The sequence below is a fragment of the Ambystoma mexicanum genome, chromosome 1p (genome assembly GCF_040938575.1).
Source record: "Ambystoma mexicanum isolate Mex_15411 chromosome 1p, UKY_AmexF1_1, whole genome shotgun sequence".
In the NCBI taxonomy this organism is placed as follows: Eukaryota; Metazoa; Chordata; class Amphibia; order Caudata; family Ambystomatidae; genus Ambystoma; species Ambystoma mexicanum.
Window position 1 is genome coordinate 1,322,976,830 of NC_090921.1, and position 26,897 is coordinate 1,323,003,726.

At 52.6% G+C, this 26,897-nt stretch overlaps 1 protein-coding gene across 1 annotated transcript in view; it reads right to left on the reverse strand.

Moving 5' to 3' along the window:
- Window positions 1-271: 271 nt before the first annotated feature.
- LOC138453626 (serine/threonine-protein kinase SBK1-like) overlaps window positions 272-26,897 on the reverse strand; it is a 44,612-nt gene continuing 17,986 nt past the window's right edge. The window contains exons 3-4 of the mRNA XM_069606644.1: window positions 3,703-3,905; window positions 272-1,527 (exon numbers count right to left, since the gene is read on the reverse strand). Of these exons, the coding sequence (XP_069462745.1) occupies window positions 907-1,527; window positions 3,703-3,905 (824 nt within the window). The 3' untranslated portion in view covers window positions 272-906. The remainder of the gene's footprint in view (window positions 1,528-3,702; window positions 3,906-26,897) is intronic.

Here is a 26,897-nt window from a genome sequence, read left to right on the forward strand (position 1 = left end):
ATGGGTGTTGTGTTTGAGGGTGGTGAGGCCAAATGCAAGGCGTGTATTTTCTTTGCAGCACAGCATGCATTGGACTCTTAGAGCCAAGTCTGATCCCATGGCACAGCTCTGGCTCGGCTCTAGCCATGAATTTTTTGGCCCATCCACCTCTACTTCTTACATGCTAACAGTGACAAAACTTCAAAGGCAGAAAACCTTCCGCATATCACGTCAAAGCACCAGTAATCAACATAAAAGTCAAACATGTTGCGCACTCTAGGTGGACTATACATACCTAAAAAAACAATTCTTTTTATTATTTTAAGTTTTATAATAACAGACATATTTTCTCTGGGTTGTACTGTTCTGGTCCCCCATTCAAACATTATTGCACTGTTTTTGGTCTCGGTTAGAAAATGAATTTGATGTGAAAACAGGTCAACTGGTCCATAAATTCCCCTTCTGATAACAAGTCCATTTGGAGGATTACCTCCTTAAAACACGTATTTATTTATGCATGCCTTTTTAGCGTAGCCATACAATCAAATGATCATTTCAGAGCGTGGTTCTACTACTGGAATCCCTACTTCCAACTGGATTAATTGAGCATGTTGACAATGTAGCAGCCATTTCCAGGGGGTCCCTCTCACTATCATTATGATGGTAGATACTTTCTTTACGCACCAATCTTTGACAGCTTTAAACAACCATTGAGACACATTGAGGTACGGTCTTCCTTCGCTTGTCCATGTATGGTGAGCTATGCTCGGCGAGGAACGTCGCCGCTGGCCTAGCTAAAGCTGGTGTCCAAACTGCTCTTACCAGAACTCTAGAAGCCTTGAGAGACTTCTCACGGCTGTGCAGTCTTTACGGCAGAGACTATATCCACCTGCCATTGGCTGAAGAACTCTATTAGCCAAGACCAGCTTAGCGGCCTCTCTTCACGAGGAAGTTCTTATTGCCGGCGATGCCATGCAGATAACGAGAGTTGTCCATCTTGTTGCTGTTTTGAATGATGGCTTTCCAAGGTGTCTTCAGGTAACTCATGATCTCCTTAGGTGAGCACCTCTGTGTAGGCTCTGGTGTCAGCAGCTTCTTGAACATCTCCAGGGCCTCTGTGCTGAACCACTGCCACTGTTTCGGAAGCTGGAAAATGCGACTGCTTCTGTGCCAGCGTGTGTATTCCAGGTAGTACTTGTCGGATGCTACTGCTGTGTTCCATGGGAAGTACCCGGTGAGAACACAGAAGATGAGCACTCCGAATGCCCACACGTCTAGGCTGGCATGGGCTATCAATTTGTCTGTGTCACCCAGAATGCACATCTCCGGTGCGGTGTATGGCAGGTTCTCTGGCATTGAATCCACACTGGTGCCCTTGGCGCAGGTCAGTCCGAAGTCAGTGAGCTTGATCTGGCGACAGTCATGGTCAAAGAGCAGGACATTCTCGGGCTTGATGTCGCGGTGGACCAGGCCTTTCGTGTCCATGTACTCTAGTGCACTGGAGATCTGCAGTGCACAGCGTTTCACCGTCATTTCTGGGATTCCAATCTAAGGAGAGGAAAGACAAAATGCAGGTTGTTAATTAATCTTTTATTAAACACTTACCACCGAAGATCAGCCTCTAAGCACAGAACCGGGATTTGAATCTGTGTTGTCTTGCTTCCAAGACAAACGGATTGCCCCAGGGCTATCCTGGAATTCACAAAGGCTCCTCAGACGTCACCCATCATTCATCAGGCTTTTACCAATACACATTCATTCAGCTGCCCTCGATACCTACCCCTTTCTCTAAAATTCTCAAAGAGGAAGGCAGGATGCCATGTGAACCATCTTCAAGGATTCAGAGATGAAGTGCAAGAGCCCTGGGATGGGGGCGTCCAGCACAGTGTAGCCAGCACTGTTTCAGAACCGATAGCCTTCTTCCTCCTCCCTACATTTGGACTTACATGGCTGTCACCCTGCTACTAGGCTCTGGGGTTATTGATGCAGTGGCATTGGCCAGCTGCTTCCCCATTCGCTGGTGGGATGATGATAGCTAACAGGAGAAGTGAGCAGGGAAAGTCTCCTCACCGCCTTCTCTGTCTCAGGAGGATAGCTCAGCGGCAACGTGCTTGCCTTGGAAGCAAGATGACACGGAGCAACGTAGGTTTGATCCCCAGGTCCGCGCTAAGTAACCTCGGGGTATTAAGCGCGTTATAAATAACCTCTCATATCATATCAACAGTCACCGAAGGAAAGAGATGTGACCTTTTCACAAGTATTCTTAACCATAGCCATATGTGGCCCTTCCATTGAGGCAAGCTTCGCAGGAAGTAAAGTAGACACCTATACCTCCAGAATGTAAAGGCAGGTCTCTACAACAGTTCTTGGAATAGCCCAGGATCAAAACCTATATAGATAAAGGGCGAGAGCACCAGGACCATGCAGCTACCGCACCAAGCTCATCCTATATGTGTCTGATGTTGAAGCTGCCGGCTGCAAGAATCCATTGGGGCAGTGCTCGTGTGCCCCGGTCACAAAAATATGTCACCTATGTACAGAGCGCTAATATCGCAGGAATCCAACACACACCTCAAAACATATATATTTTTCTTGGTTATTTTATTGTTTTGACAATGGCCCTCATTAGGACCCTGGCGGAGAGGGTTTTACGCCGGCGTAGTGCATGGCGTACCTCTCCGCCAGACTACGAGTTCCCGTAGCGCCATGGAAGGATTTTTACGCCTGCTTTTTGCAGGCGGAAAAATCCATAGCGCTACGGGACTTGTTGTTAATTACGCCACCGTAGTTTACGGTGGCGTAATTAACGCCTTCCCCACTCCCATTATACCCTATGGGGCAAGAATGGGAATGGGGAAGGGTAAAATGGGGATTGGGGACTTACCGCCCCGCCAAGGTCGGCTTGGGGCAGTAAGTCCGCCAACCACCTTGGCGGAGTTGGCAGCTTTGCGCCATGGACCATGGTGCCATGGTGCAAATTGCACCATGGTCCTCCGCCAAGGTCCTAATGAGGGCCAATATCTTTTTGTGATTTTTCTCGTTCCCTTATGTTACTCAATCACACAATGGGATTAGTAGTTCAACATAGTGTTATGTGCTGTATTCCGAAATCCCACATACCATATGGTCCTAATTACGGGTTTGGCTGCATTAACTCTGGTAATAACTCTAGTAATACCGCCAAACTCAGTTACTGTTCCTGCATATGGTAATGACGGGGTGTTTGGAAAAGTCTGCTTGATTCCAACTAATTTAGACTTTTGTGTTATTCCCCATTTTGGAGCACCATAGGACTCCATGGCGTCCGGTAATTATTGCATGTGGTAATTACCGCACCCAGTAATCATCGCATGGAGTATAGATTTTTTGTGGTAGTACTTACCACCACACAAAAGGATCCAGTAATGAGAGTTTCAGAAACAGAACGCAGGATTTGGTAGAGTGGTAGAACACCTGGTACTAATTGCGTGTTGTTTTTACCAATACCACCAAACTCAAAATGACGCCCACAGATTAAAATATAACATTTACATTCAACCCAGAATGTAAAAACGGTTGTAGCCCAGTGGACATGGTCAGTGTTCTCCCCAAGGATAGCCCAGTACCAGCTCCATTTCCAGTTTACAGGGACTGGGTACCAAGTTAGGTATAACACAAAGAGATCTGGATATAAGACTGCAACCAAGTGCTAGCACAAGGCTGTTTCCAGCACCCCATAATCACCTGCGGTTTCATGATGGAGAAGAGGTCATTGGCCACGGCCAGCTCTTGGGCGAAGACGTAGTGACTGTCAGTCTGGAAGGCGATGCCGAAAGTGCCGATGATGCAGGGGTGCGCCGACAGGCTGAGCGACACACAGTACTCCACGAGGAATGCCCGCAGCTCTGTGTTACTCTTGCGCAGGAACTTCAGGGCCATGGGAGTTCCTAGAAGAACAACCAAGGTAACAGAGACGATGAATTGGCAGCCTTGGTCATAGATTTTAAAAATGGACACTCCAAATGTCCCTAAGCTATCAGCAGTTAGTAACAACCAACAACGTAGCCGGCATGAACTCCGCACAGATCACGCTGTTTGGTCCATGGGTGCGTGATAATGTGATCTGCAATAAAGCTAAAAATCAATGAACATTGAAGATGCAAGGCACAAAGCAATGGCTTGCAGTCACTTTGCAGCAAACATATATGCCAAGGACTATAAGTACTGAATATCACATCAAATCATAAATGAATCTTTTTACTCAAAAATGCTGTAGCAGTTTACTCTGTGAGTTATTTCTAAACGTTATCATATTAATCTACCAACTATTAGTGGGTGCACAAAAATATATTGTATTCCTCTATGGATATGATCATCAATTTTATTTTATTCCAAACTATCTTGAAAATATATTTTAAAAAATCTCCATCCAAACTGTAACTAAAGTAAAGGATCCAAGAAACAAAGTACATGTGACCACATCGCACAATACTGAACAATCATTAGTTCATTTCTGCATCACAGTTCTTAATATGAACCTAAGGTTAATGTTCTGAAAACATCTGATGATTTAGGTGTTTAATCGGGTGCACGCATTTTATTCCAACAATCTTAAAAATACGTTAAAAAACATTTTCAACTTAACTGTGTCATTTATTTCAGATACAGATTGGTTGAAGATGTAATTTTGCATATTTTTAAGATTGTTATGAATAAAATAAAATTGATGAACATATTCATAGATGAATGCAACATGTGCACCCAGTAATAGTTGGTAAATTAATATGAGATGGTTTAAAAATAACTTCAGGAATGCAGCAACCATAAAACCGGGTGGGAGGGGAGGGGAAGAGCAAAGCAGGGAAGGAAGGATGTTTTCTGCAAAAAATCTGCCTGGCCCATGTCTAGCCCACAGCTTTCATCCTTTTAAAGACTATTTTTTTCTCTCTTCTATTCATCCGATCCTTTCCCTAGTCCACACCTATTACTTTTTTATTTTTATTATTGATTTACCTGACATTATATCACCTTTCAATTTTTTATGTACAAACGATAAAACATTAAAAAATATACAGAAGATCAATATAACATAAGAGAAGAAAGCATAAGCACATGCTACCTATGTGACTGTGCATCTTGACATTCCAACGTAAGAGCTTTTAAGAAATGAACAGTGGCTAAGTAGATTGACAAATTACCAGCACATAAGATATACTGCCACTGGTGGCCCGTTTCCAAAGTACTCAAAAAAATACAATGATCTCCAATTACCTATTACTTTTTGTACTATCATCCGTATCCAGCTTACACAAAAAGGGCACCACCCCTCTGCATCCCTTGCCACTGCTCCATTTGCCCCCCTTTCTCCTAAAAGTCTAACGCCACTCTCCCCGTGTAACCTTCTGGCCTAGAATATTCTCTTCCCCTTCTCCATGATGTGGACCCGACCGCTTTTTTTGCAGAAGGCAACCTTGCCTATTTGGTTCTTCCCCTCCCACCATGTGTTATGATGGCTGCATTCCTGGGGTCCTGTAATGCTCACAACAGCACCAGCAGATGAGGGCCTGTGCTCTTATCTTGTCTCCACCCCCACACTCATGGCAAGGGACATCAGAACCATTCCATACACAGGGCCTCATCACGAGTTTGGCGGTAACCCTTAAATGCGGCGGTAGCGCTATTACCACTGCATTTAAGGGTCTGACAAATCACAGCTTCGGCTGATTTCCCCCCAGCTATTAGCTGGGGGGAATTCTGCTGAAATTTCCTGCTATTACCGCCGGCGGGAAATCCGCCGGTGGTAAGAGTGCGAAATTTCCCCATTGAGCCCAATGGGGAAAGGGGCATTCCCGAATGGGCTCAGTGGGGAATGGGGATTTCCCGTTCCGCCAAACCCGTGATCCGGCGCTAATAGCGCCCATGGGTTTGGCGGTAGGGCTAATAGCGCCGACGTTACCGCCCAACTCGTGATGAGGCCCATAGTTTAGATTTTGCTCTCTCATTTCACTGAGGCCTCACACTGAGGGAAGCCGTTCTCTGCACACCGTCCTCTATTATCTCCCTGTTTATTTTTAATGGGTGTATGCAGTGTGTGAACATATGCAAATGGCTGGACTGTGGAAATGTGGCAGAGCTTCTGTGTGACCCGAACAGAGCCATCCAGGCGAAGTATCAATTCTGCCCTAGATTTTTCTAGCATATGAAAACTGAATGCCATTATCCTAACGAGTCCCGGGGCAAATGCCCAGTGTGCCTACTTGCTGCTTCATTAGGGGGACCCTGGGCTTTCAAAGAATGTTCAGGGGCCCGATGAAGCAAATATTTGTGTACCCTTGCCCGTCAGCCGTCATCCGTGGCACTCGGTTTAGTCACCTCTCTTTCACTTCCTCCACTTCCACGCCTCTCAGAAATATGGCAACGTGGCCCATTCCATTTGGGAGACGCTAGTCCCGTCCTGCGATTTGCATTCTGGGACTTGTAGTCCAGGATTTATATGTGGAAATCAAGGATTGTCGTGCATGCTTTAATATATTAGACCATACCGTTGTGTCCCAAATCCTTCCCTCAACTCACTTCACATTTTTTAAATTACAAATATAGCTTTTGATGACAGTGTTTTGTGATTTTATATTTTTTTCATATAACAGTTGTTAAAACTACTCAACTCAACAGTACACAGTTTATCGACCTCAGAAGGATGACATTCAGAATCAACCCTCCAGGAATGGAAACATGTCTCCACAGGTTGCACTCAGATCTCTGGAGTTGTATATAGGCCCTGGTTCACAAAGCCTGCTGGAGGTACAACGGGGTGTGCAAAGTACCCCTCACATATTGCATCCAGCACTCTCAAGATGAAGCTATGCGTATTCACACAGAACAGAGGATAAGAGCGGTGTGAGGGGACTTTGCGTCTACTGCAACTGTTGAGCTACCTGGCACCTCTGCATACACAAGTTCATGATGAACACGAAACTCACAAATGCATTGGCCTACAGCAGCCAAACCCACACTGACGTCAATGGGCCCCGTGCTCCACCTCCATGGGCCCTGGCAACCAGTCGATTAAGGGGCTTAAAGAGCCTGTTTTACATTGACACTTCTTATTTGCTGGTGGAAATGTAAACCTGTTAGATATGCTAATGCTTTTCATGAGTGTTTCTGTTTGAGGTACTGTGAGGTGGGCAGCATTCTCAAAAGACCCTGATCTGTCTTGTGCATGCCATGCACCCACCCTGACTGGGTGGATGGGAAGGCAGTTATGGCGCTTGACGTTGTAAGCACTTCCTTTTGTGACTCAAGGATGCAGCCAAAACTTTGCTTGGCATACCCCTTGTTAACAGTTCCCACAGGCACAATTTACCCTCAAGTGCAGGGTGAGTGCAATTTATTTTATGCACCAGCAGGGTAAATTGCCAGTGCACAAATGTACTCTGATAACAGTTCAATTTTCTGATTGCACCATTTTTCCAACTTCTAAAGGCTGTTTACTAGTTTGCTTTTCAAAATTGAAAAGATTATTTGTGTGCTTGAGCCCTAACTGTACGTTTAGTCAATTGGGATAAACTTAGGGCCCGATTCATGTAAAAGTGTGCAGGGATCCAACAAAGGATGTGCGCGCCGAGAACGCCTCTGGGTGAGCCTGCGTGCAGAAGTGCATCTGCGTGCTCTGCGTATTCATGGAATTGTTCGTGCAAAGTAACCATATACACAAGTCGCTGCCAGAACGCTCTTGACACGCCTCCATGTAAAGCAAAAACAGCCAGGAACAACTACCTTTGTGTGCTCCTCGGGCATGAACATATGCACCCTTGAAACAGTGCCTGGGGTCCCTCACTACCAAGTCCGCACCTTGGGGACACTGCACGGGGTCACCCGTAACTGTTACCGGCACCCCGACAAAATGCATATGAATTTCCGTAGTTCCAGTAAAACTCAGAAAAATCTGCGTGCGAAACCCTGCTAATCGTTCCTGCAACCAGCTACACTGCGTACGTGCACCCCTTAGTTGGATCGGAAACCCGGCTGCGTACCCAAACCCCTAAATCCAACATTTTATCTCACTATTGAGCAGTTAATGCTATGCGCAAGTGTCTGTACCCCTGCCTTCGGTTGGCAGATAGAATAAGATAATTGAGTGGCCATTTCCCCGACGAGAGGTTGCGCGGTCGGATCCATGAATATGTCTCATTTTGCGCATTTGTGAGCGTTTCGATGGACAGCCTACGGGTCGTCCCTCTTAACACCCACCTTTTCCGTGGTTCTTTCTCATTTTATGACTTCCGCCACCTACTCTGCCCTCTGCGCAAGCCATGCCCACGCTCTGCGCATTGTCTCGCACAAGTCATTCGCAGAGATTTGACGAGTCTGCGCAAAGTCCCCGCAAAGTACGAAAATGTACCGTGCAGTTGATTCCATGAATCGACAAATGGGATTTTGTGTGTGGTTTGGCGCACAAAGTACCTATTTTCCGTGCTGAATGTGCCATGAACCAGGGTCTTAATTGGCAGTAGTAATGTTTATTTTCTGTCACATATAGATATTGTAATGGGAAGTAACTGCTTTGTATATGCATTCTGCAGCCAGTTAAAGGTAGCATGGTTTACAATCTACTGCTCAATTTTCTCACCTACCTTTCATATCTAAATAAATGCAACAAGACTTTTAAATGATGTTCTCAGAATAAATCCACTTGTTCAATGCCAAACCCATACATAAATATATAGACAAATCTAGGGCAGAATTGGTACTTCTGCTGGATGAGGTTCTCTGTGGGCCAACACAGAGGGCCTGACACATGTCCACAGTCCCACCATTCGCATACGCTCACGAACTGCATACACCAATTAAAAATAAACAGGGAGATTATGGAGCATGGTGTGCAAAAATGGCTTGCCTCAGTGTGAGGCCACAGTGAAATGAGAGGCCTCTCCCTTCCCTCCTACTCTCCTCTTTTTCACCCATATCACCTAATGTTGAATCTGCTTGTTTTTGCATTTGATGTTGTGTTTGAAAACTATGCTTGCCCTCTGTCAAGGAAAGTCGAATCTGTGTGTTTTTGCAATTGCTGTTGTGTTTGAAAATTAAGCTCTTTGGGCCTCATTATAAGGCTGGTGCTCCCGTAATGAAGGGGGACGGTACGAGACCGGCCCCCTTCATTACGGGAGCGCCGATTACGAGCTTCCCTTCGCGGGACCCGGATCAGACGCCTGGTAAAACCAGGCATCCTTTCCGGGTCCTGCGAAGGGAAGAGGGAGGTAATAACGGGCCAGATGTACTCTGCCCGTTATTACCTCCCTCCCCATTCCGATTGAGCCCTATTGGGGCTCAAATGGGAATGAGGATGGGTTCCTGCAAGGAGGATTTAGCGGGTCCTCCTATGTTGGAGTAACCTGGTAAGTCATCATTGCAGGAACCCGGTAATGGAGCCCGGTACAGAGGCAGCCATGGAGCTATTAGCTCTATAGCTACCTCCATACTCGTAATGAGGCCCTTTGACTCTCTCGAGGAAAGTCGCATCTATATGTCTTTCCATATGAAAACTGAGGCTTTTTTCCTTTATCCTGGACACTAGTTTTGAGATTGTTGCACTGCTGTGTGTTTTAGTTCGGTGTTGTGCATTGCATTCTGCACCCCCCTTCCCTCCGCGCTCTCCCACCATGGTGCTTTCAATCCCCCTATCTTCTGTAACTGCTATTCTATCACCTATCCTATATCTCTTTCGAAGTCTGGAAAGAAAATATTCAAGAAGGAACTCCTGGTCTCCAATCCAGGCCTGCCTATCGCTGACACCTATGTCAACGCTTCTTCCAGGTAGACTGTCACCGGCATTCTCTTTGTCGTTCCCTCCCTGGATCTATGGTCTCAGTGCTCACCCCTTTCTCTTCCTCTCCCATTAATGGTGGCATCCATTGGGAAGTACTCTTGGCATACTTCCTTTCCTCTAGGTCCATCATTAATGTCTACCTAAATGGCACTGTCATGGTGCAGGGCTCTCAGCCCAACCTCCTCCTTTTTGATAGGCATCTTCCATCTCTCATCAGCTTCCTCCCTTCAACTGCCACCTCTCCTTCTGCCACCCTAATGGCCCCTCTGCTACCACCGATGGGTGTACCACATTCCTGTATCCCTCCTCGGAAGGCCTTCAAAAATGGTAACCAGCTCCACTTAGCTACCCTCAACTCTCGCTCAGCCGTCAAACACTCCCCTGACATCTGCCACCTCCTTGAAGACTTCAATGTCCTCGCTCTCATTCAGACATGGTTCACGGCCAGCTCTGTCTCGCATTTTGACACTCTCCTCCCAGAGGGCTAGAAGATCATCTCTAAGCCCAGGTCTAACCTGTCGGGGGGGCAGAGTGGCCTTAATCTTCCCTGAATGGGTCTTTGCTGCTATCATACCCACTCAGTCATACCCCGACTTCGAATGCCTCATCTGCAGACTGGGTGTCTCTTCTATCCTCTCATTGACTGTGGCCACCCTCTTCAGTCCCCCCAGCCCGGTCTCCCTCTTCCTCTCAGAGTGTTCTGATCTCACCTCTTCTCTTCTGGCCTTCACCTCCAAGCTTCGCCTCCTCATAGACTTCAATATTTACCTTGACTCCCATGACGCGGCCTCTGGACTCTTCCCAACCTCTGGACTCTCTTTCCCTCTGCATTCTTCCCTCCTGTTCGACGCACTCAGCAAGACACACCTTGGATGCTTTCCTCTCTGCAGACAACCCCTTCTCCAACCCTCTCACTTCTCCTCTCTCCTGGTCTGCTCATGCTCTCCTGTCCTCTCACCTTGACCTCCTGTGTCCCCCGGCTGAGCCCCCAACTACAATGCTAGTCTCCTTCTCTGTCATTTGACCTATGAACCGAGTGTCAGCTATTGCAGTTGCCACCACCTTCATTCCCACTCCAACTCCTGCCACCGACTCTCACTCTGACACAGCCTTAATAACTTTCAACTCTCCACCTCCAACACTCTGCAGATCCTTGCCCCTGTCATGAGGATCTGCATGAAGCCTGCCTCAGAGTGCAACACCTGGTATGACTCCGCTTTGGCCTCTCTGAAACGCAAGTGCAGAGCTGCTGAGTGGAAATTGGCAGGCTTTGAGCACATCCCCTGACAAACTGGCCTGCCGCCTGCTCCAAAGGCAATGCATACTTTCCATCAGCTGGACGAACAGGGCGTTATTCCATCCCTGCATCGGTGCAGCCACTAACAACACGGCATAACTTTTCAAAACCTGCAAGGAACTCGCCAATCCCACTGCAGTCTCCATTTCTCCTCTGCCTTCCCTGGTCCTATGCACTGCACTGACCTTTCACTTAATTACTAAAACTCAGGACATCCTGTTCTCACTCTCCTCTACACCACTCCCTTCTCCGTCGCCCATACTTAGGCCTCCCTTGGCTCCCCTCGTCTCTTCTCTACTACTCTCCTCTTTCTCTCCCATATCACCTGATGAGGTTTCTAGTCAAGTCCGCTCTATGAAAGTCCCGTTCAAAAAGATGCCCGCCTGCTCCTCTAGAACTATCAAGGACAGCATTGTCTCCCTTGCTCCAGCTTTGGCTGATTTCTGCAATCACTCCTTTGCCAATGGAAACTTCACTTTACTCCTCAAGCACTCCATTGTGTACCCTGTCCGGCTAACTACAGCCCTATCTGCATTATCCATTTCCTTGGCGAACTCTTGGTGAAGCTGGCCATCTCCCAGCTTATCCACCAAACTGAATCTGTTGGCTGTCTCCACGACCACCAGTTTGGCTTCAGATTTGCTAGAGGCATGGAAACTGCACTCCTGAACACCCTAATCTCGATTCCAACTCTCCTTCCATTCTCATCCTGCTTGAGCTTTCCTCAGCCTTTGATATGGTCAATCAGGACACCCTTAAAAATGGGCTCTGTGATACCCTCGGCATTACAGGCCTGGCACTGGACTGGTTGACCTCCTTCCTCTCTGACCGACCTTTCCAGGTTCAACTGGGCCCTTTTCTCTCCTCCATCTCACTCTCTACCTGTGGTGTCCCTCAGGACTCTATCCTCTCGCCCTGAATTTTCAGCATCTACCATGCCCCTATAGCCCATTTAATCTTCGCATTCTCTACTAATTTCTGGTGTTGTATGGATGACATGCAGCTCTCCTTCAAGCTTCCCTCCTCTGCCTCCTCCTCTTCCTCTCTCATTCCTGACTGTCTGCGATTCAGGCATGGTGCACTGCTAACGAGGTCCGTCTTAATGTCAGTAAGACTGAGATCCTCCTCATTGGGAACCCAGCTCCCTCCTTCCCTCTTACACTCTGGCCAGCCTCCATGGGCCCCCTCACCCTCCTGTGAGGCAAAAAACCATGGTGTCATCTTCGACTCCTCTCTCCTCAGATCATGGACCTTGCCAAGAAAGGCCAATTTTCAGGTGCACCTCCTCAGAGGCATTCTCCCTTTCCTCACCTTCCCCGAAACTCAATGTCCGCAGAGCTCTGGTCCTCTCCTGGCTGGACTACTGCAACAGCCTCTTCCTCAATCTGCCTAACTCCTCCCTTCGCCCCCTTCAACTAATACATAATAGGACTTCGAGACGTATCCTTGGTCTCAAGCCCTGGGACTGCATCTCTACAGCCCTAAAATCGCTCCACTGGCTTGCGGTTGCTGCAAGGATCAAGTTGAAGACCCTCAGTAGCATCGACAAGGCTTTCTAAGCCTGGGACCCTGCTTCATCCAACTCTTTCTCCCTAAATACCTCCCTACTAGAGCACTTCGCTCTTCTATCTCCAACTCTCTGCAGATCAGACGATTTGCCAAGCAGTGTGTGGGGGGTAGATCGCTCTGCTGTGCAGGTGCCTCCCTTTGGAATGGCCTTCCTGCCCCTCTCAGACTTGAGCCAGTTGTCCTGAAGTCCCGGAAGCTTCTCAAGACCATGCTTTTCTCTTCCTCCTTCCCTCTCCCCCGGCCATGCTAATGTCCCCCTCTACCTCTTGGCTGGCTGCCTGATCCCTTCAGATTCTTACAGGGCACCAGGTCCTCCTCGACAAGCCTATCCCTCCACTTGGTCTCCCCTGATCCCCCCCATCCCCAACCTGCACTTGTCCTTCGGGCCCCATCCCCCTGCTGTAGCCAGGCTTGGCCTGCACCCCTTGAGCCCTTCCAGCCCCTTCCCTCGCACTTGGCATGTGGACTTCCTTTGACATGCGCTCTCTGCATTTCCCTGGCACTCGTGTACCTCGGGCCAATCTGTCCCAAGCGGAACTTCCCCATCCCCCTCTCCCCTGCACTTCCTGTTACTGCACTTGCACTACCCGAATGTCACAAGGTCTAGTAGGACCGTTTTTGTTTCGTCTTACCTCTCCCCGCCCCTTGTCTTGTTGCACCTTGAAACACATTGTGTAAAGGTGCATTAAAAATACCCAAAAAATAAAATAAATAAAACATCTAAACTGTATGTTGAACGGTACAGATGTCTCCAGACAAAATGACATTGTGCCACGATCTGCAAACCCCACCTCACCCCCGCCCCCCCCCCTCCCTCTCCCCACAGCCGCTGAAGCTGCAGAGTAAAGGCCAGCTGCTGCCTGGGCTCTCAGCGGCAGAGGAATGCGTTGCAGGGCCAGGTATTAATACACTAATGAGGCCCAGCTGAGGCGTGCACGCACGCTCTTAAGTGCCAATCAATCTGATGGTCTTCGACGGCCAGGTGGACTCAGTGAGTGAATGTTAGCACCTATACGGTTCGTTCGACAATGAAAATTGAGGGGGAATTTATAATGCTATGTCAGGTCCTTGGTGTAAACATTCTTGCTTTAAACATTGTCCTTGTTGAACCCCTTAAGTGCCAAGGACGACTATGCTCGTCCTTTTTGCATAGACTTGCATGACAGCGCACATTCCGTCACCCCTCCGTGTACGATATATGGTACCAAGCTGCACTCAGACAATTCCTCGACTTCCAACTCTCTCCCCGAAATGTCATGCGCCCTCATTAAATTAAGCATGTACAACTACAAGTGTTTAGATCTTGAGGATCGAGCTAGCATTTAATATTTTGCAGATGTTTCCTCATTCCTTGATACCATCACATAAACTACACTCAGCAACAACCGCAAAATATGTGGCTAGCAAAGCCAGCATAAGCAAGCATTGGCAACGCCAACAGTCGTAACTTTGCTATGAGGAGACACATACCCCTTTTTCAAATATGTTTTTAATGACACATTGTTTATATTACTATTTCTGTACAATACCCCAATAACATTAATCATGTGTTACTGTTGGCAAAGTGCCTTTCCTTTGTAAAGCAAAACAATAACATGTTACTGCTTGTTTTCATATTCTCGTTACCCGAGACAGAAAAACAAGGTAAGTCGTTTAATCAAGGGCCGTTTGCCATGACGACGTGTTGCTTAGAAATCAAGTGGCTGAACACAGACTTGGTGAAGAAGTTTTACTATAACAGACACTGCTTGATAGCTAGAATTTGACAAGCACTTGACATCATTTTGGCGGGTAAAAATCAAAGCACTGTATACCTCCACAAATGTCATCAAAGAGTGCCCAGCTACCAGAACACACATTCATTCGTTTTGCCTCATAGAGGTGTCATTAGTGTGACACATATGAGCCAACACTAAAAAACAACCCACAAAGAAAGCCATACTGGTTCTTCTCTTTGACCCTACACATAAGAACCCCCTCTTGTGGTAGGACTGTTTGAATTTCCGGGCCCCACCTGAGATACTTGCAGGGTAATTCATAGAATTTCGCAGAAAAGTGTCGCAAGCGGCTGGCGCAGAGTGTCCGCGTGCGATTGACTGCGCCAGGCACGTGCGCTAAAACCGATTTCCGCGCACAGCGTATTCATGGATTTTAGGCTCCCAAACCAGCCGTGGCGCAGAGTATCGCAGCGACCCTGCAGCAGCGCCAGTAACGCCCCCAAGAACGCCCTCGCGCAAGGAAAAGCCATCAAAATCGCTAAATCATCGCAAAGGGCTGCGCTAACCCTGGACCAGTTTACAGGGCTGCCAAACAAGGAACGCAAAGCGGGTAACGTGCATATCAGGGGTACGCGTGAAGTTATACACGCGATTAGCCAGGGTACGTGTATTACAGGGGTACGCGGGAAGTATAACACGCGATTGGCCAGGGTACGTGTATCACAGGGGTATGCGGGAAGTTTAACATGCGATTAGCCAGGGTACGTGTATTACAGGGGTACGCGGGAAGTTTAACACGCGATTAGCCAGGGTACGTGTATTACAGGGGTACGCGGGAAGTTTAACACGCGATTGGCCAGGGTACGTGTATTACAGGGGTATGCGGGAAGTTTTACATGCGATCAGCCAGGGTACGTGTATTACAGGGGTACGCGGGAAGTTTAACACGAGATTGCCCAGGGTACGTGTATTACAGGGGTAGGCGGGAAGTTTCACACGCGATTAGCCAGGGCACGTGTATCACAGGGGTACGCGGGAATTATCACATGCGATTTGGCTGTGTACGTGTATTACAGGGGTACACGGGAAGTTTTACACGCGATTCGGCTGGGTACGTGTATTACAGGGATGCGATTTGGCCAGGTACGTGTATTACAGGGGTGCGCAGGAATTATCACACGCGATTTGGCTGGGTACGTGTATTACAGGGGTGCGTGAGAATCATCACACGCGATTTGGCTGGGTACGTGTATTACAGGGGTGCGTGGGAAGTCACACGCGATTAGGCTGGGTGGGTCCTCACAGGTGTTCCCTGTACACCCTCCACGGCCCCTGCAGGCAGCCTACAAAACAGGGGACTACCCTGCACACCTGCTCATGTCCCCCTGCACCCCCACCCCCCAGCAGTGCAGGGGCAGCCTCCACCAGGCCCCCACTCATGTCTCCCACCACCCCCACCCTCCCGCCACCAGGGGCAGCCTCCACCAGGCCCCCACCCATGTCTCCCACCACCCCCACCCTCCCGCCACCAGGGGCAGCCTCCACCAGGCCCCCACCCATGCCTCCCACCACCCCCAACCCCCAGCAGTGCAGGGGCAGCCTCCACCAGGCCCCCACCCATGTCTCCCACCACCCCCACCCCCCCGCCACCAGGGGCACCCTCCACCAGGCCCCCACCCATGTCTCCCACCACCCCCACCACCCCCCCGCCACCAGGGGCAGCCTCCACCAGGCCCCCACTCATGTCTCCCACCACCCCCAGCCCCCACCATCCAGGGGCACCCTCCACCAGGCCCCCACTCATGTCTCCCACCACCCCCACCCTCCCGCCACCAGGGGCAGCCTCCACCAGGCCCCCACCCATGCCTCCCACCACCCCCAACCCCCAGCAGTGCAGGGGCAGCCTCCACCAGGCCCCCACCCATGCCTCCCACCACCCCCAACCCCCAGCAGTGCAGGGGCAGCCTCCACCAGGCCCCCACCCATGTCTCCCACCACCCCCACCCCCCCGCCACCAGGGGCAGCCTCCACCAGGCCCCCACCCATGCCTCCCACCACCCCCAACCCCCAGCAGTGCACGGGCAGCCTCCACCAGGCCCCCACCCATGTCTCCCACCACCCCCACCCCCCCGCCACCAGGGGCAGCCTCCACCAGGCCCCTACCCATGCCTCCCACCACCCCCAACCCCCAGCAGTGCAGGGGCAGCCTCCACCAGGCCCCCACCCATGCCCCCCACCACCCCCACCCCCCCGCCACCAGGGGCAGCCTCCACCAGGCCCCCACTCATGTCTCCCACCACCCCCACCCTCCCGCCACCAGGGGCAGCCTCCACCAGGCCCCCACCCATGCCTCCCACCACCCCCAACCCCCAGCAGTGCAGGGGCAGCCTCCACCAGGCCCCCACCCATGCCTCCCACCACCCCCAACCCCCAGCAGTGCAGGGGCAGCCTCCACCAGGACCCCACCCATGTCTCCTACCACCCCCACCCCCCCGCCACCAGGGGCAGCCTCCACCAGGCCCCCACCCATGCCTCCCACCACCCCCAACCCCCAGCAGTGCACGGGCAGCCTCCACCAGGCCCCCACCCATGTCTCCCACCACCCCCACCCCCCCGCCACCAGGGGCAGCCTCCACCAGGCCCCCACCCATGCCTCCCACCACCCCCAACCCCCAGCAGTGCAGGGGCAGCCTCCACCAGGCCCCCACCCATGTCTCCCACCACCCCCACCCCCCCGCCACCAGGGGCACCCTCCACCAGGCCCCCACCCATGTCTCCCACCACCCCCACCACCCCCCCGCCACCAGGGGCAGCCTCCACCAGGCCCCCACTCATGTCTCCCACCACCCCCAGCCCCCACCATCCAGGGGCAACCTCCACCAGGCCCCCACTCATGTCTCCCACCACCCCCACCCTCCCGCCACCAGGGGCAGCCTCCACCAGGCCCCCACCCATGCCTCCCACCACCCCCAACCCCCAGCAGTGCAGGGGCAGCCTCCACCAGGCCCCCACCCATGCCTCCCACCACCCCCAACCCCCAGCAGTGCAGGGGCAGCCTCCACCAGGCCCCCACCCATGTCTCCCACCACCCCCACCCCCCCGCCACCAGTCGCAGCCTCCACCAGGCCCCCACCCATGCCTCCCACCACCCCCAACCCCCAGCAGTGCACGGGCAGCCTCCACCAGGCCCCCACCCATGTCTCCCACCACCCCCACCCCCCCGCCACCAGGGGCAGCCTCCACCAGGCCCCCACCCATGCCTCCCACCACCCCCAACCCCCAGCAGTGCAGGGGCAGCCTCCACCAGGCCCCCACCCATGTCTCCCACCACCCCCACCCCCCCGCCACCAGGGGCACCCTCCACCAGGCCCCCACCCATGTCTCCCACCACCCCCACCACCCCCCCGCCACCAGGGGCAGCCTCCACCAGGCCCCCACCCATGCCTCCCACCACCCCCAACCCCCAGCAGTGCAGGGGCAGCCTCCACCAGGCCCCCACCCATGTCTCCCACCACCCCCACCACCCCCCCGCCACCAGGGGCAGCCTCCACCAGGCCCCCACCCATGCCTCCCACCACCCCCAACCCCCAGCAGTGCACGGGCAGCCTCCACCAGGCCCCCACCCATGTCTCCCACCACCCCCACCCCCCCGCCACCAGGGGCAGCCTCCACCAGGCCCCCACCCATGCCTCCCACCACCCCCAACCCCCAGCAGTGCACGGGCAGCCTCCACCAGGCCCCCACCCATGTCTCCCACCACCCCCACCCGCCACCAGGGGCAGCCTCCACCAGGCCCCCACCCATGTCTCCCACCACCCCCACCAGTGCAGGGGCACCCTCCACCAGGCCCCCACCCATGTCTCCCAACACCCCCACCCACCAGCACTGTGGGGCACGTGGCCAGCAGGCAGTCAGGCAGCAGCAGATGGCAGGTGGGAGCGTGCTCAGGGCTCTGGGGGGCAGTAATTTGGCCTCCTGGCCAGGAGCGTGGTCTCTCGTGTGTGAACGCGTGGACAGCCTGATAGGGAGTGAAATCCCACACGTCAGCAAAGGCCCTTAGCGCGTAAACCCGTCAACAGCATATGCGCGCCTATAGTCACCTGCACGTGCAGGAAATTGTTGCGTGACACGTCCCAGTGTCAAAGCGTGTGATTGGTGAAAATGGATCTACACGCAGAAGTGACAAAGCGTGTGATTGGTGAAAATGGATCTACACGCAGAAGTGACAAAGCGTGTGATTGGTGAAAATGGATCTACACGCAGAAGTGACAAAGCGTGTGATTGGTGAAAATGGATCTACACGCAGGAGTGACAAAGCGTGTGATTGGTGAACGTACACGCCGCGTAAGTGACGCTGTACGTGTGGGCCTGTATATAAGGTACATGTAGAACACCATTTCCTTGTACGTGCTTTTCGTGGAGAGCGAGTGGGTGAATTCTGTACTTCTTGTCGTTTCCCACGCGATTTTCTTCACGGCGTTTCCAGTTCGTATTCCCTGTTACCTCTGACAGCTTTTTCTCTTTTTTCTCTTTTACTGGTTTACCTGGGCCTGTTCCCTCAAACAGTGTCCCCTTCTACTGTTGTCCTGTCTTCTCAGACAGCGTACACATCTTCTTTTGGCGGGGGTTTAGCCAGCCAAACGCGCTCATTTTTCACGCTCTTTTACCTGGCAGACGGTGAGTCACGCACGTATCCAACTTCTGTGCTTGCCCCGTGTGTAGCCTACCCCTTCAGAGGTCATTCTAGGCTGCGGGTGACACGCATACGTTCATTCTTGTGTTACTGGGTGCCACAGCGTAGTGCAGGTTTTTCTTTCTGCACACGTGGTCTAGGAGGGGTTGCGTGCACGTCATCTCCCTTTTTTGGGCCTCCTGTGCGTTGCGTGACCCGTCATCTTTCCCCAGGGGTTACAATCAGCCGTGCTAGAGCACTAGGGTACAATTACCATCTGGTACCCAACCCCTTTGACCCCCAATTGCCCAGGACAATTGTCTACAGCCACTCCCATACGCACATTAATATCAGTGCCATGGCTGGGAGGCGAGGATTCCGTAAGGGTGGCAAAGGTGGAAGAGCCACAAGTGGTGGCCGTGGTGGATCCGGTAGGGGACGTGGTCGTAACTTTCAGGGTGAGCCTGTCCCCCCATGTGTGGAGGACCAGTCAAGGGCACCCATCATCTCCCCCCTCCCCCCCTCCCCCCCTCCCGTTGAGGCTGAAGTGGCTGACACCATCCATGCTCAGCCCTTGTTGGACCAGCCCATTGTGGCACCAGACCTGGCTGACTCCATGGCTGACTTCCAGGTCAGCAGGGCTACGACACGTGCGCTGGTGCACGTTGATGCCATCATGCCACGTGGATCTGGGGCAGCAAGTTCATCTGCTGCACCAAGGAGGCAGGGCGGAGAGGCTGCAGGGGCAGCTGCGGCTCCATCCACCCCAGCCCTCACGCACCCAGCCAGGACAGTGTCGGTCCTAGTCCATGCTGCTGACATTCCCCCTGACACCATCACACTAGAGCCAATGCCTGCACCAACTCCCATGCTGAGTGTGCAATCCCACACTCCTGATACAGAGTCCACCAGGGCTCCTGCCCCTAGTGTCCAGAGCGGTGCAGGACACTCAGGATCACCACCACCTTCCAAGCGGAAGAGGAAGAGTGCTGGTCCGGCACAGGCTGATGCCCCAGACACGGCTACACAGTCCGGCCCGTCCAGGAAGCCCAGCTTCACGGATGACGAACTGAATGCACTTGTCGAGTATGTGTCCGGACATGACAACGAGATGGTCATTGTTGCAGGATCCAAGACCACACCTGCACAACGCCAGGCACACTGGCAGACCGTTGCGGACATCGTAAGTGCCCTTGGAATCGTGAGGCGCACAGCCAATGATTGCTATAAGCGCTGGAATGACCTAAAGCGCAGGGCAAAGAGTAAGCTGGCCTCAAGTCATGCCGCAACTCTAGTGACTGGAGGTGGGTCTCCAGTAGTAGACATGGAACTCACTCCACATGAGTCAGTCGCTGGGACCTACGTCACGGAGGAACAGATCCAAGGCGTGGGAGATCTGGCTGATTACGAGGCATTGTCCGGTGAGTGCACATGCATGTGTGTGTCATCCATGTGCATGGTGTGTGTGTGAGGGCTTCTGTTCGGGTGCCAGGTGAGAGTGTGTGCGCCTGAGTCGTATGGGTCAGCCATGTGCTTCATGCAATCCTTCCTGCGCAGCTGCATTTGGCCATAGCAGTATCCCTTCTGCCAACAGTAGACATCTAGCACAACTGCACGCCAGTTGCCCTTGAAGTGTCACCTTGACACAACATATTTGCTTCTTTTTCACTGTTCATTCAGTCAGTTTGTTTGCATTCCACCACTTTCACTAGGCATGTCGCTGTCCACTAGTCACATGTCTGACATGGGTATGGTAAAGTGGAGTGACTTTGTTACCTGGATATCATTTGTACACACATGTCCCTGTGCAATTTGACCATTTCAGACTGGCAGCTCCAGGTGAAAAATCTGACCTGTTAGAATTAGAAAAGCTATTACATGCGGGAACTGGACTGAATGAATAGGTGCTGCCCTCCTCTCCATCTTCACTCAATAGCAATGGTACATGCCATCTGTGTGATGGCATGTGTGTTTCACCTGCCAATCACAGGCCAATGTGTGATGCCACTGCCAGGCAGCATGCAGAAAATTTGTTCATCTTCCATCTTGGTGTCATCAGTGTGTGCCATTTGCCTGCACTTCATACGCAGTGAGGGTGCATGCATGGGAGGGTTTTAGTCATGTGGGACATGTGTCAATCAAGTACTGGTTCTCTTGCTTTTCAGCCCTCAATGTGTGCCATGGTGCTAATGCCTGTTTCCATTTCTTTGTTTTCATGTCTTTGCAGGGGAAGACGCACCTGATACTGCTGGGGTTGTGGAGATGGTGCAGACCCAGGAGGTGTCCCAGGGCCGACCAACCACCAGTGAGGGACGTGGTGTGGTGGTGGGGGAGATCCCACAAGTGCTGCAGGTCGTGCTCTCAAGGGGTGTCTCTGGCTGCACCTCCCCCGAGCTGTACTCAGGTGTTGATTCGGATGAGACCTACGTGCCGTCGCAGGTGAGTGTTCCAGGGAGGGATTCTGTTCTGTCTCACCCACCTGCACCAGGGTCAGTACCCTCCATGGGGATGTCAGTGTTGGCAGCTACGCCTTCGGTGGTTACGGATGCAGGGTCACACTCCGCGACATCTGATCCTGTTCCTGGGCCAGCAGATCAGAGGGGGAATGCAGTCCTGCAGCCTCAGGCAGTGCCGGCACAGCAAGGCGCAGTTCGCCTTGCCCCAGACAGGTGTGGTGCCCGCCGACGTGGTGGCCGTACGCCACCCGGCAATACCGCATGGGAGCAATCCATTTACGGTATGGCTACCCAACAGGCTGCATCATCCGAGATGATGGCTCAGGCCATGGATAGGGTGGCCACTTCCATTGTCCCCCCAGAAAGGCTGATGGAGCGACTAGAGCAGGCAACCGACTCCATCTGCCAGTCACACAGGGAGGACATGTTGGGGTCCAACAGGGACAGGCGGGCGGCACTGGCGACTCTGCAGGAGGCCATCTCCATTGAGTCCCAGGGCCACAGGGAAGCCCTGAGGCAGGAGCTCCTTCACCTCAGGACGACTCTTGTTGAGCTTGAGGCTTCAACACACCAAAGGACAGAACAGCAGCTGGAGCGTCTCACCCGTACGCTCTCAGCTGAGATGCAGGCAACGAGGGCGGAGGTCCGGGCATCCCATGAGTTGTTGCATGGGGACCTCCGCACACTCATCCTCCAGAACCAGACCTACCACACCCGCATGCTTGCAGCCATGGAGGAGCAGACTAGGGCCTTGCGTGGGCTGCCTCCCATAGTGCAACCACCTCCGGATGCAGCTGCACAGGGTGATAATAGTGACAGCAGTGATACTCCCACAATAGGGTAGCCGTGTGGGCCATGAGCCCATGGAGGTGTTTTATCTTCCCAGGATCCACGCAGGTGGGTTCTGGTGTGCATCCTGTCCTCGGACCTCCTGGGTGGCCTCCCCAACCCCCCGGGCCCATCAATGGCCATTTTTGATTGTTTCTAATTTTTATTTTTATTTTGATTTCTTTTATTCCCAATTTTTTTGGGACGATCTGTTGGCTTCAATCTGTTGGCTTCGATCTGTTGGCTTCGATCTGTTGGCTTCGATCTGTTGGCTTCCGTGGTTCCTGTGGGCATACGCTGCATTGTGGCTGGGCACATGCAGGCTTGTAATGTATTTGGTTCAGATGCTTGGGTTTGAGTCACACACACCCCTCCTGCTTCCCGTTTCCATGGGCTTGCAAAGGGTGTGCCCAAGTGACAGTGAATTACACAGTGACGTTGGACTCCCATGAGCTGTGTGGCCAGTCTGTAGTCAATACTGTGTATACATTCATAGTGCATATTGCTGTTGTGTTGTACACTGCATGTTGCATTGATGTGTAACTCTTCTTCTGTGTCTACCTCCCAATTTGCAGGTCCCTTCCTCATGTCCACACAAGGACCTCTAGTCTGGAGATGGGGACCATGTTGGCAGCAGTGCACCTACAACTCTACATGGCGACAACACTGCACAGTTGGTAGTGGTGGGAGTGCAGGCATTTCCAGGTGGTGAGACTACTAATATGTAACATTTGTGATGTCATGTTAATGGTACTACGTGCTCAAGTATGTTGTTGGTCCGGCATTGCTGTGAGCATTTCAGGTGTTGCAGGTTTCTAATAGTGCCACTGTACATAGTGAGACTGATGTCATGTTGTGGGGATTACTTTGTTTACCTGCAATTAGCATGACATGGCACGGTGTGTCGTGTGGCGGTGCTGGGGTTGGGTTGGCTGACATGGCACTGTCCTCTTGTTGCATTTTGCAAGTGGGTATTCATTTTAGCTGCTTCAATGTGTAACTTCACAAAACTGCATTGGTGGTGTCTGTGTGGGTAGGGATGCACACATTGTGACACTTCCAGGTGAACAATCTCAGGCTGACATGGTATTCCCGGTTCATTCTCCAGACATTCAGGATCAGTGTCAGGTTGAGTCATCATTGATTGTCAGATGGAATGTGCCAGGGCAGTGTGCACTCCACAGGGGTGTGATTTCTATGTGAAGTAATTAGCCACTAGCTGTGTACGGGCTGCCTCCCCCCGTGCCCTTTCCCCTCCCATGCGCAGCGGCTGTGCATGTGGTTGGGGATGTGGGGCCACCACCATGTCCACGGCCAGGCCCCGGCGTGTTGCAACGTTGTGCAGGACACATGCTGCCACTATGATCCTGCACACTACTGGGGGAGCGTATAACAACTGCCCGCCAGAACGGTCAAGGGAGCGAAAGCGTGACTTTAGCACTCCGAATGTGCGCTCCACTATGCCCCTGGTTGTAATGTGGGCTGTGTTATATCTTACCTGGGGTGGCGTGGTGGGGTTCCGAATTGGCGTCATCATGTGGGGGCTGAGAGGGTAGGCACTGTCCCCTGTGGAGGTGGTGATTGGTATCATTGGTGGGGTTGTGACCTTGCTCAGTATCCAACATGCATGCATGTGCAGTGGCATACATACTCACCAAGCAGCCATGTATCGCCATGCCGCCCAGCATCTATGTCCCGGCATAGGGTGGACATTCGGTAAATGAAGCTGTCGTGGGTGGACCCGGGATAGTTGGCATATACTGAGGTGATGATTCCCTTGGCATTACATACTACCTGCACGTTGATTGAATGCCAGTGCTTGCGGTTCCTATAGATGTGCTCTGATGCCCTGGGGGGACGTAGAGCCACATGGGTGCAGTCGATGGCACCTAGCACTTTGGGGAATCGTGCCACTCCGTAAAAATCCAGGGCGGCAGCATGCCTTTCTGCAGGTGTTCTGGGCAGGTATATGTGCCTGCGGACTGATGGGCGTGCAGTCATGATGTTCAAGACCTGGTGTAGGCAGCGTGACTGGGTGGCCTGTGACACCCCACCCACTATGGCACTTGTCCGCTGAAATGATCCAGTGGCTAAGAAGTGCAGTACATTGAGGACCTTCTCCAGGGGGCTGAGTGCTTGGGAGCACAGGGTGGGTGATGTGAGGTCATCCTCCCACTCAGTCACCAGGTCCAGTATGATGTGTGGTGGAAACCTGTACCTCCCATACACCTGGTCATCAGGCATCCCGAAAAGGCTGGTTCTGGGTGTGAATATTCTGGCCCTGACTATCCTCCTCCTCCTCCTTTGGTAGCCCACTGCCACTGCTGCTAGGAACGGTATGTTCATCCTGGCGTCTGAGCTTGTTATTGTTAAAGTCCGCAATTGTATGCTTTGCGCGTGTTCTAGGCGAGCGTGTGACCCGCGCACCCCTGGAATCCAGTTCCCAGTCCAATAGCGTGTGGAAATTCACACGCACCACGGGATACAGCGTGTGACCCGCGCACCCCTGGAATCCAGTTCCCAGTCCAATAGCGTGTGGAAATTCACACGCACCACGGGATACAGCGTGTGACCCGCGCACCCCTGGAATCTAGTTCCCACTCCAATAGCGTGTGGAAATTCCCACGCAGCAGCCATACAGGTGCGCTGACGTACTTGCGTGTGTAAGTGCCCGCGCACCCCTGAAATACACGTACATAGGCCAATCGCGTGTACGCGCACTTTTGTCCAATTACACGCAATGAAATACACGTACATAGGCCAATCACGCGATGACACTCTGACGTGCAGTATTTCCACGTGTGTTCCGTCATCACGTGCTGAGTGGGGAACGCCCGTGCGGGTCACGTCAGACGCGCTTACGCGCTGAGGGACTCTGGTCCAATAGAATCGCGTATGCGTGCTGACGTGCTTACGCGCTAAGGGCCTTTCCTCGGATTTCACGCTGACGTGCAGGATTTTCACGTGCCAAATCACTCCGTATCAAGCTGGCCACCCGAAAACACACGGAACACCACGCTCCTGCCCAGAAGGCCGAGTTACTGCCCCCCAGTGCCCCGAGCAGCCTCCCACGTGCTATCTGCTGCTGCATGCCTGCTTGCCTGCCTGCTGCCACCGTGCCCTGCCATTTGGTGCCTGCACATCAGCCATCTGCAGGGGTCCAGTTGCTGTGTCCACCCCTGCTAGAACTGAAGACTCCCAACTGGGATTACATCGCTCCACAGCCCAGCCCCAGGACCCAGTTGCCCACCCACACCTGCCTCTGGGGTTGCCATGTCGGACACTTCCACATCTGGCACCAGTGGCAACCCCAGGCCAGAGGGGCAGAGGGGCACCAGCTTCACTGCCACCGAAGTTGGTGTCCTGGTGGAGCATGTCCTGGGGCAGTATGATGCCCTCTTTGGATCGTCCCGCGCCAGCAAGGAAGGACGGGAGAGGATCTGGGCCGACTGTGTGGTTGCCATCAACGCGGAGGGGGTGGCAACCCGCAACGTCCAGAAGATCAAGAAGCGCTGGGAGGACTTGAGGTCCAGGACCCTTGTGAAGGCCCAGCGCCTCGTGGAGGGGGTCCGGGGCCGCATGAGTTCCATCCAGAAGATGGTCCTGGAACGCGTACGCCCAGCGCTCCACGCCCAGGTCCTTGAGAGGGAGGCCCGTCTGGAGTTGAGCGGTATGTGTCCAAGCATTACTGTGTGAGACAGGGCATGTTGCGGTGTGCTGGTTCTATGATACTTGCCTGTATGTGTGCCATGGGCCATGTATGCATGTATGTGTGCAGGGACATCATGGTAATGCATGTGCGACCAGTGATGTGTGACCCACATGGTTGTTGCATGTGTTGAAATGCGGCATGGGGAGCCCTATGCAGATTTTGGACATGAGAGCATGCCAGTCTCTGTACCTGGACATGGATGGGGGTGAAGGATGGGTGCTGATGCCAGGTACATATATGGTAGCCATGTCTGTGTGCCTGACCTGCGTGTCTGTGACTTGTGCATGCCATGGATGCATGACACATGTGTGTGACAATGCACAGATTCAGTGACGCACCCAACTTACCCTTGTTTCGCCTGTGTTCGGTGTGTTTGGGGCCAGATGGATGTGACTGAGGTGAAGTGTGTGCATGTGATATGCATGAGCCATGATGCATGTGAGTTACATATCATTGAATGTTTCTAGAGTCCATTGGACATGCATGGAAATGTCCATGGCATGCACCATGCCTGTTACTGTGTGTGTTTTGCCTGGACTGACCCATGTGTTGTGGAGGGACATGATGGAAGTGTACTTTGACAGTGGTGCTCATCTGCTATTGCTTCCTGTCTAGGGGACCATTGTACAGTAGCCTGATGCTTGTGTCCTTTGTCTCCCTCTACGCAGCGGCTAGTGAAGAAGAGGGCGGAGACGGCGCTGTGGAGCAAGGCGGCGGGGATGCCCCCACGGCTGCAGCGGAAGGGGTGGGTGAGCCCCCACAGGGGCCTGCTACGGCGGGAGACGGTGAGGAGCCATCCAGGTTGGTGGTTTGCACAGAGGAGGAGGAGGCCGACACTGGTGCACACATGGGGCCTGGTGG